General features: G+C 34.4%; 1 protein-coding gene across 4 annotated transcripts; it reads left to right on the top strand.

The window, feature by feature from the left end:
- The first annotated feature begins 5,462 nt into the window (after window positions 1-5,462).
- Window positions 5,463-10,694, top strand: LOC111910340 (aldehyde dehydrogenase family 7 member B4). Of its 4 annotated transcripts, none has more exons than XM_023906171.3 (15): window positions 5,463-5,573; window positions 5,645-5,699; window positions 5,836-5,987; window positions 6,449-6,535; window positions 6,625-6,756; window positions 6,833-6,905; window positions 7,021-7,043; window positions 7,125-7,188; window positions 7,276-7,321; window positions 8,609-8,789; window positions 8,977-9,153; window positions 9,231-9,536; window positions 9,616-9,713; window positions 10,154-10,303; window positions 10,549-10,694. In XM_023906171.3, the coding sequence occupies exons 3-15, from the start codon at window positions 5,856-5,858 to the stop codon at window positions 10,604-10,606; spliced, it is 1,527 nt and encodes a 508-aa protein (XP_023761939.1). In that variant the 5' UTR covers window positions 5,463-5,573; window positions 5,645-5,699; window positions 5,836-5,855; the 3' UTR covers window positions 10,607-10,694. The 4 variants fall into 4 exon arrangements, with proteins under 4 accessions (XP_023761939.1, XP_023761937.1, XP_023761938.1 ...); XM_023906169.3 differs by having other exon boundaries at window positions 5,464-5,573; window positions 5,831-5,987; XM_023906170.2 differs by having other exon boundaries at window positions 5,482-5,699; window positions 5,831-5,987.
- Window positions 10,695-11,326: the final 632 nt, after the last annotated feature.

Below are 11,326 nucleotides of genomic sequence, written 5' to 3'. Positions count from 1 at the left end.
GTGAAATTTAGTAGTTTGTTTCTTCGATCTTGTGGCATAAGCATTTGATCCATGAACTTATTTTTTGGTTTTACAGGGACATAATTTGAGTTTTTTTGGTGTAAATGGTCACTGTCGCATGGTGAACTGACTATTACAGGTTAACAAGGACTAAAAGAGTAGGTCGTATTCTAGTTTAGGGAGCGATAAATCCTGACAAAAACTTTAAGGACTAAATTGAACAACCCTAAAAACTTTTAAGGGATTAGTGTCATTTCCCCCATAAAAAAGGTAAAATGACACTGTAGCACATCAATCTTTTTCCATTTGGCCGATCTGGTCACTAAAGTTTTTTTGGTCAATTAAGTCACTAAAGTCGGGGTTTACCTGTCAATTAAGTCATTTTCCCTGATTTTAAATGGTTTCCCGATTGACTTTGTCTAGGTGTAAATAAGTTAGATTTAATAGTTAGTTTATGTAGCAAGCAGATTACACGTAGGATGTGCCACGTCAATTAATGATATAAGACTCGATACTTAAACTCACTTGCTTCACCCGTCGACCTATGTTCTTCATTTATCACCAAAACACGAAATTGAGATAGGGTTTTTTCAAGGATATTTGTGGTTTAGCTGAAGAATCAAAGCATTCGGTGGAATGGCACAACCAGACCCTAATGGAATGTTTGCGATGGTGGAACTCAACTATCAGGGGGTTTTTGCTCGAAATCCTTTCTCTTACACTGGTGGTGTCAAAACCATGTTTAATGATGTTGATTTTTCTTCAATGACATTTTCTGAGTGTGTCACTTTCTTCGAACGTTTCATGTATGAGGAGGTTAAAAAGATGTACTACTATGAACCAAGCCTTTCTCTGATGGATGGGATTAATCCCATTTTAGATGATGTGGAATTCGTTTCTTTTATATTTGATGCTTATGGAACAGATGGTATAAAATCTGTTTATATCGATCATGATGGAGTGGGAGTAGATGGGTGGTTTGATGATGAGGATGATGATGATGATCATGAGTTTTGTATTGATGGTGAAAATGAGGATACTATAGATGAACTTAGGAATACGAATATGGAATTTAGTAAGTATGTAGTTATTATGAATAGGACATCAAATGATCCTTTCTTGAGTAAGTTATGTGTTGATGAGGGTGAGGATAACAACATTGTAGATGATGATGAACCACCCATGCATTCAATTTTTAATGAGTTGATACACTGGAAAAAACAAAAACCAATTCTTGGAATGAGATTTAAGGATCCAACTCAAGTTAAACCAATGTTGTGTAACTATGTTATGGCTAATGGATATCAACTTTGTTTTGAAAAAATGATAGGAAAAGACTTTTGGTTAGGTGTAGTAAGGGTGCTTGCACATTTAGACTATGGGCTTCTTGGATGAGTGATGAACAGAGTTTCCAAATCAAGTTACTAAAAGCTTATCATAATTGTGCTAGGAACTTCAAGTTAGGGTCACTAGTGACATATGCATGGATTTGAAAGCATTATACCAGAGACATTGTGCAGAGTCAAAATTATGTGTAAGGAAGCTTAGGGTAAAGGTAATGACATAATTTGGTATCCAAGTTAGTATGGGCCAATGCAGGAGAGCAAAGAAGTATGCACTAAAACTTATTGAAGGTAGTCTTGTTGAACATTATGGTTGGCTATGGTCATATGACCATGAGATTCTGAGGACTAATCCAGGGTCAATTGTAAATTAGATGTGGAGACTGGCTCAGATTGAAAGAAGTATTTCAACAAGTTCTATGTTTGTTTTCAAGGAGTCAAACAAGGTTAGATGGAAGGATGTAGAAGGATAATAGGTCTTGATGGTTGTTTTTTGAAAGGTATTTGTAAGGGGGAATTGCTTTGTGTGGTTGGGAGGGATGCAAATGACAAAATATATCCTATTGCTTGGGTTGTGGTATGTGTGGAGAACAAGCAGAATTGGAAGTGGTTTTTGGAACTTCTCATTGAGGATATGCACTTGAATTTAGGAAATGGATTCAGTTTAATGTCAGACCAACATAAGGTTAGTTTATTAAATTGTAATTCAAGTATACTAATTTACACTATTTGATTTAAATCTTTTTTTTACAGGGTTTGATAGATGCTGTTAAGGAGTTGTTGCCATATGTAGAGCACATGCAGTGTGCTGGACATATTTGCCAAAATTTGCAGAAGAGATTTAATGCAGCCATATACCATACATTATTTTGGAGAGCATCAAAAGCAACAACTAAGAATGCTTTTAAATTTGTGATAAAGGAAATTGAGACATTAAACCCAGATGCCCATCAATATCTCATAGACAAAGTTCCAAAAACCTGGTGTAGAGCTTTCTTTCAACCTGGAAGGTGTTGTGATGCAGTTAAGAATGGCTTCTCTGAAAGTTTTAATCTTGTGATAGTAAATACCAGGAAGAAGCCCATAATCACCATGTTTGAGGAAATAAGATTTTACATGATGGTCAAATTGTACAACATGAGGTTGAAGGGACAACAATGGGGAAATCATATTTGTCCATAGATAAGGGATAAGGTGAATTTGCTTAAGAAGGTCCATAGGCATTATCAGGTACTGCCTAGTAGATTAAACTAGTTTAAGGTTAGGGGACCAGTAGATGCATATCAAGTAGACTTGGAAAGGAAAACATGCTCCTGTAGGTTGTGTCAATTGAATGTATATGGATGTGCTCATTATGTAACAAGCATATCCTATCTTGATAGGGATGTAGAAGCCTATATGAACAACATGTATAACACCACAACCTTTATAAAAGCATACAATTATAGAATTGCCCCTATGAATGAGAGTGACATGTGGCCACAAACCAACTATGATCCACCATTGCCTCCTATTAGTAGAAGGATGCCTGTTAGGCTAGCCACTAGTAGGAAGAAATCCACTACATGGAATAAAGGAAAACACAAGGTTTATAAGGTACGAAAGAAAATCAAATGCAATATATGCAAGGAGATATGTCACAACAAGGCTACTTGTCCACAAAGAAGACCCCAAGATGTAAATGAGAGGAAAAACTAGAAACAAAAACTTTGTCCAAGGAGAAAAGCAGGCCAGGTAAAACCATTTTCTATTTAAAGTTATTTACATGTGCTTATCCACTTACATAATTATTTCCTCTAATGTAGGCTAGTACAAGTGAACCTCAACAAACATGATGAGGTTGAATTGACTCCAATTCAGGTGGAGACTACTTAAAATGATTTCTAGCCTACTTCTAATGATTCTGAATCTAGTAGTGTAGGGGGTTATGGTCAGTATATGCAAGTGACTCCTCCTAGAAGTTATGAAGTTGAAGATTTTGTTGGTGAGGATGTTGAGGTTGAAAATGTTGAAGGTGTTAAAGATCAAGTTAATGTTGAGGTTTAAAATGTTGAAGGTGATAAGGGTCAAGCTAATGGTGTGGTTGAAGATGGTCAGGGTCAAGCTAATGATGTGTTTGAAGATGGTCAGAGTCTAGTTAGTGTTGTGGTTGAGGAAGCTGTTGAGGTTCCTAATGTGCAACAGTTCAAGTGCAACATGTTAGACCAATTTCAGATATTTTGAAGAGGATAAGGAGAAGAAAATCGTAGAGAATATTAAGGATCAAATTAAGAAAGACAGTTGGTAGTGTTGATGATCCAAGAAATTCCAAGGGAAAAGCTCTTATAATTGACTAGGGTGGGATGTTATGGTTTGTGTATTTCACTTTGGGTTTGTGTAATATGGATTTAATGTAAGTCTATTAGGATGATGGTAATTTTGACTTTGTGTTTGTGTTTGTGTAATATGGTAATTTTTGGCAACTATGATAGTATGTTTCCATTTTAAGTTAATTGAATAATGTTGTCTTTTAATGTGTTTAACTATAAGAAAAGGTGATGGTTGTTTATATATTTTGCATGGAATAGTTTGGAATTATGTGCATGAATGTCAATGTGGTATATGGTACTGTATATATTACTTTAATGGGTTGAAAGGTCCCATTTCCCTAATTATAAAACATCCACTATGTATGCAAATGGTCCCCATACAATTGGTACTTTAACATGGACCACTAAAACCAATATAATTATATTAATATAAGGAAATGAAACCATACATGCATGTTTCCTTTGAATAACATAAACAATTCCATTAACATAAACAATTCCATTCCGCTATCTACATAAACATTTCCATTCCAGTTATATGTCGTTGGGACTTTACATTCATGATAATTAGCAACTGTCATTGGGATTTTACAAAAAATACAAAATGCAGAACATTACCACTTTAGGCTGACTTTACAAAAGATACAAAAAACCTTCACATTCTAATACACACACCTTACACTAATAGCTTCACCAAAAGCTTCACACCCCAACACTAATTAGCTAACTTAAAAACAAAACAAACATACCCAACAACTAGAACAACTACCAACAGCTTGTACATACGTATGCTCTTCTTGGAATCACACATCCCCTTCTCCATGCTTGCCACTAGACTCTTCCCTTACTCAGGAGAAACTCAAACTCAACATTCCTAGTCCTCAAGTTTTTATGACACCAAGATCCTCTTTGGAATCTAACTGCTGCTTCATGGAATATATGAGGTTTTTGTAGTAACCTTCTTCCAGTGCGACATCTTTCCATTCAAAGTAATCACATTTCCTCAGTCTTGTCTGTATCAAACCCAAATAAATACAACATCAAAACGTAATCACTAATCACCAAATGCAAACCAAGATAATCAAAATTATTTTTAGTTTTTTTTCGTAATGTAAGGGTTTTTTATAGTGAAACCCTAAAAAATCTTGCATTAACAAATCAAGCTAGATCGAAGCTTACCAAGCTGTTGTTGCAGTTCCAAAAATGTCTGCCGGGGTTAATGAGCTTCCAACATGTCTGTTCCTTAGTTGGAACATCGCAGTCACAGTTGATAGCACCGTCTTGAACAAACACACGAGCAACTTGAAGGCGATTTCTTGCATTGGACGAGCTCACATACATTGTGTTGAAGAATCGGACAATCTGATTATGTAAATGAGGGTGCTTGCTTCGACTTTTCAAGAAAGGGTAAGAAAGAAATGAATGAGGTCCAAATCGGGGTTTTAACTAATAGCATAATTGGGAAGATAACTCGTCAGGTGCCACGTTGGAAGTCTAGGTAAGAGGTTTGTGACATCACTTAGCCACATAAGAATGAAATCGGGAAGCCGTTTAATTTTTGAAAAAACGGTGTTATTAATAGGTAAAACCCAACTTTAATGACTTAATTGACAAAGAAAAGACATTTAGTGACCAAATCGACTAAACGAAAAAAGATTAATATGCTAGGGTGTTATTTTCTAAAATAATAATAATAATAATAAATGTCTAAATAAATAGTTCTCATGGGACCGCTGCCTCCGTCCTAATCCCAAAAGCAAAATAGTGGGGACGAGTAATCGATGTACTACGTGGTACCTTAAATTATGGTTCCGTTACCGATTAGGCATACGTCTGATTCAAAACCCTCCAAAAACTCACTCCCTTCCGTGGCATCCTCACCAAATCATCAAACTGTTTTGTCGTATAACAGTCTTCTCCGGTAATACGTCTCTCCTTTCTCTATAATAATTCTAACAAACAATAACCCTCAGTCTCATCTGAAACTCCCAGAGGACTTCATAACGGCTGCTGTTTTTTCCCCAAATTAGTTCAAAAGGCGTTTCAGGTAATGAATAGATCTTTAACGATCACCAAAATGATCTGATCTGCAAGTGATACCCAACACTAGCAGATGATTTTTGATACGGATTAATAGTTCACTACATTTTTTTAGTTGATATGTATCTGATTTATCAGTGTAGTGTTATTGCTTCGTGCATATATGGGTTTTGCCAAGGAGTACGAGTTCTTAACCGAGATTGGTATCGAGCCTCGAAATTCTGGTGCCTTTGTTAATGGTGTTTGGAAAGGGAGTGGTTCTGTTGTCTCCTCTGTTAATCCTGCAAACAACAAGGTAATCACCTCTGCTTCAAATCCACTCTATCTGATTCTGTACTTCAATATTACACTCTTCCGTGTTTTAAGGTTTATTCTAATTTACCTAAAAGATCCCGACGATTAAGGGTATACTTATACTATATTTCACCCTGTTAAATAAGAGAGTTACATTTTGAATTTGATAACGCAAATCGGTTTAGTTTGATCTCTAGGTTATTTTGATTTCGATTCTGAACTTGCTGAAATTTTTCAATAATCCGATTAAGGGTGTTTGGATGTGTGATTAGACAGTGATCATCTGAAGGGGTTTTTATATGACCATCTTATTCATATATTATGGGTCAAATATAATATTTTACCCTAATCGATTGCATAATTGTTACTTCTTCAAGGGACATAAGCTCATCCAAACACTATCTAAGTTGATTATCTTATTCAATGACAAGTTTTTACAGAAGTAATATTTTGTTGTTCTAGACCATTGCTGAAGTAGTAGAAGCTTCTTCTCAAGATTATGAAGAAGGCATAAAGGCTTGTTATGAAGCCTCAAAGATTTGGATGCAAGTAAGTTAAAGTTCTCATGGGTATAGTTTACTGTTATATTTCCATAATCTCTTTTTTACCATTTTGTAATTAATTTTTTTTCCTGTTAGCTTCCTGCACCAAAGCGAGGCGAGATTGTTAGACAGATTGGTGATGCACTAAGAACCAAGCTTCAGTACCTTGGTAGACTTCTATCACTTGAAATGGGAAAAATTCTTCCAGAAGGAATAGGAGAAGTTCAAGTATGTAATTAATCACTTTTAATTCACACCATGTCTTATTAAGTTGTATCTTATTAAATAAAACATTTCATGGCAGGAAGTCATTGATATGTGTGACTTTGCAGTGGGCTTAAGCCGACAATTAAACGGATCTGTGGTACCTTCTGAACGTAAGCTCTATTATACTCTATTCCCATTTCCTTTCATATTTCAAAAATAAAGAAAAATAACATTACAACCTCAATTGGTTACCCTGAATACTAACCATGGTTGGTTTGTTGACAGGTCCAAATCATATGATGCTTGAGGTACTATTAACATGTTTTGATTTAATGTATGCTTATTCATTTCATCCATTACACTTATATATATTATTTGACTATTTACAGATGTGGAATCCTCTTGGAGTAGTTGGTGTTATTACAGCCTTCAATTTTCCTTGTGCTGTTCTTGGTGAGCAATAGCATTACAGCACTTGTTAATATATTGATGAATAAATTTTACCTTCTATCTTATAAACTGTCAAATGTTGCTGTGTAGGATGGAATGCATGCATTGCTCTAGTCTGTGGAAATGCTGTTGTTTGGTAAGTGATACCTAAACCTTGAGAAATGTCATTTTTATCCTTGAAAATCTTTAAGAAAATGGTTACTGGTTTTGAAAACTAAACTATAACATAATTTAAGAAAGGCGTTCATGGGCTGTTCATTTTATTTTTAGGAAAAATTGCTGAAATTAACAATGTACTTTGCTCTTTTTACGAATACATGCAATGTACTTTATTTTGTACCTATAACTGCAATGCACTTTCATTTCTTACCCATGATAGCAATGTATTCACAATTTTAAACCAATAATAGCAATATGCTGATACAGAATTGATGAAGAAAAAGAGAAATTTGATGTTTTCTTTCACTGATTTACTTCTCTCCTACATTTACAATACATTTCATTTGATGCCTACTGCTGCCTTCTTACCTCCCTTTTATGCCAATACCATGCTCCCTGATATCTTGCACTGTTTCTAAATTCTAATCAACTAACAACTTAGCTAAGGACTGAACATGTTACCTAAGTGACTTGATAACTTTGACTTCCTGTAACTGTATTGACCTGTTTGATTTTATTAAATCTGCATTGACTGTTTGACATTAGTTAATCAGCATTGACCTGTTGACCTTTTCTTCTCCTTGCATAAGTGAATATAATAGGAGGTTTATTATCAATATGTGTCCCCAAAACATTGATCTTGTCCAGATCAAACTTTGGAAACTAGGCTTTATGCTTTCATAATGTTCCCATGACGACGACTCAAATAGTGGTAAATTGGTAATTCTTTTCATTTAACAAGGGTAGCTGACAAATATGGGAACATTATGGATTCGGGATGAATTTGGATTGAGCTATGAGCTATGAACTGAAGCTGTTACCTAACTGACTTGATTATTTTGACTTCCTCTAACTGTATTGCCCTGTTTTTGTTGACTCTGCATTGACTATTTGACTTCATTTAATCATGTTGACCATTTCTTCTCCTTGCATTAGTGGAACTAAACAGGAGGTTTATCATATGCTTACATTTCCTTACACATAATAGCAACATCTTACAGTTTCTGACCCATAACAACAATCTACTTGCATTTCTGTACTGATAATAGCAATATATAAGTGCTAGCAAAATTTAAGTACACTGCACTTATTGTTGAAAGATATAAGTACGTGCAATGAATAAAGAAATGTAAGTGCATTTGCATTGGTACTATGCGTAGAAGAAATATAAATATGTTGCTAAAAAATAAACTACACTGCCTATATTGGTAAGGATAGTATAGTATGTTGCCAATTCATCCTTATCTTTATGACATGATTGCAGGAAAGGTGCCCCAACCACACCTTTAATAACAATAGCAATGACTAAGCTAGTTGCAGAAGTGCTGGAAAAAAACAGTTTACCAACTGCCATTTTCACCTCATTTTGTGGGGGTGCTGAAATTGGTCAAGCCATATCAAAAGACACACGCATACCCTTGGTTTCATTCACTGGAAGTTCAAAGGTACCTTACTAACCTTACCTCAGGGGCTTTTTACTTTTTGTTTCCCCTTCAAGCCCTGTATGGTTAAAGTGGCTGAATGGGTAATCATATATACATAAGTTCTATCTCTTTTCTACACCGAATCAACTGTTTAAACGAGACTAAATGACCATTTTACCCTGACACGTGGCGCATAACAAAACTACAGGTTGGTCAGATGGTTCAACAGACTGTGAGTGAGAGATTTGGTAAATGTCTGCTTGAATTAAGTGGAAATAATGCTTTAATTGTAATGGATGATGCCGACATTCAGCTTGCTGTTCGCTCTGTTCTATTTGCTGCTGTTGGTACAGCTGGACAACGCTGCACTACATGTCGTAGACTTGTAAGAATCTCAAAATTGAAATGATTTTTTTTTTTCTGTTATATTTAATGCTAATTATGTATATTTATTTATTGAAGCTTGTTCATGAAAAGATATACGACTCTGTAGTCGATAAATTACTTGAAGCATATAAGCAAGTTAAAGTAGGTGATCCTTTAGAAAATGGCACCTTGCTTGGACCTTTGCATACAAAAGCATCAAGGGAGAATTTTGAGAAGGGCATAAAGGTCATTAAGTCTCAGGGAGGGAAAATCCTCACCGGTGGTTCGGTTATAGAATCTGAGGGAAACTTTGTACAGCCGACAATAGTTGAGATTTCACCAAGTGCTGATGTTGTGAAGGAAGAACTGTTTGGTCCTGTACTTTATGTACTAAAATTTAAGGTCAGTTTTGACTTTTGACCAATTTCTTATACAAAATTTATGAATATACTTTATTTAATGATTATTATAAATTTTACAGGATTTTAAAGAAGCTGTTGAGATAAACAATTCTGTACCTCAAGGATTGTCAAGTTCTATTTTCACCCGCTCACATGAACTTATCTTTAAATGGATTGGGTGAGTGACGATATTATTCATAGGTGGTAATTTAATGTGAAAATTACAGAAAATCCATTACAAAATAATTTTTTTTGTTAAAACCATTACCTTTTGATTCCATTTTTGAAAAAACCTATGTGATGTTTTATTAAATATTATTATTATTATTGATAAATTGATCATGTTTACCTGAAAAGCCAATTAACAGATCACTAATTTTAATTTTTTATGTTTTCCCGTTTTTTTTCCCTAAAACCAAATCGTTGGTCATGTTTTAAAAAAAATGGAATTAAAACTTTGTGGCTTTAATGAAAAAGTTGGTTAATGGGCGATATAGATTATAGAAGATCACCAATGCCTTTTAAAAAAATAAACAATTCGAAATGCAATGAAATCACAATGATTTCTCTAATTTTCTCTAAGTTAATATTGAGTTGTCATATGTGAGTTTTTTACAGACCTCAAGGAAGCGATTGTGGTATTGTTAATGTAAATATACCAACAAATGGTGCTGAAATTGGCGGTGCTTTTGGTGGTGAGAAGGGGACAGGTGGTGGCCGTGAAGCCGGAAGCGATTCTTGGAAACAGTATATGAGACGCTCGACTTGGTAAAATTTAAATTTTGCACATAAAAGGAAACTACTTTCAGTCATTTTTTTAATTTTAATTTTAATTGTTTACTTTAGGCAATATACTTTTAGAAAGCTTTTAATCAAATAAGAGATCACGATACTTCATAATATCGACTTGGTCTTTTATTTGATTATAAATTTAGTTTTGAAAATGCATAACCAATATAAGAAATTGACTGAAAAATGTGAAAATAATATAATATCTGATTGTATTTTAACAGTACGATCAATTATGGGAGCGAGCTACCACTTGCACAAGGAATCAGCTTTGGGAATTAAAATGTTGGTGGTTTGGAGTCTTAACTGCTAATAGCATTGTTGTGTGATACTATTGTGAAACATTAAATAAAAGAACCTCATTTACTCATTCCAAACGGATTTATCTAATTAAATCGTCATCCCATTATATACTCATTTCATACACGGGTTAAAGTGCTCAGAAGAATGTAGGCGAAGCAAAACTTGTTCACAAATAAAACGTTCCAGACTTCCACTTGATGATATTTTCAATGATGTTTTGTAAAAAGACAAGTAGTTCATTACTCATTTAAGACGTTAAAACACCTAAAATATTCAGTTATTTATTATTATTATTATTATTATTTTTGTGTTTTTTTCAAAATCAAAACAAAATAACAAGAAATCAAACAAAATTTGTGACGCAGAGGCGAAACCATCACTGTGCTTCGTCTACAACAAAATGAAAACACATCAAAGTGGGTCCCTTAACAAGATTAAACAAGATTGGTTCTGAAAATCTGCATCAAAATAGAATCACAAGTCATAGGATTCTTTCTCAAAATCTGGAACAAGACAAATCATCACTAAATAACAAACAACTTCAAAGACTAAATCAACTAAAAATAACTTAATGATAGGGAATTATTGAAGCCACCGAACAGATCCTCTCTTCAATCAAAATGTAGCAAGCACATTCCCAAAAGTCCTGGAAACTTCAATAAAGCATCCAACTTGAGAGGTTTTGTCATTATATAATAC

The sequence above is a fragment of the Lactuca sativa genome, chromosome 5 (assembly GCF_002870075.4).
Source record: "Lactuca sativa cultivar Salinas chromosome 5, Lsat_Salinas_v11, whole genome shotgun sequence".
Lineage (NCBI taxonomy): Eukaryota > Viridiplantae > Streptophyta > Magnoliopsida > Asterales > Asteraceae > Lactuca > Lactuca sativa.
Note: the sequence above shows the minus strand (reverse complement) of the source record. Positions and strands in the feature narration are given on the sequence as shown.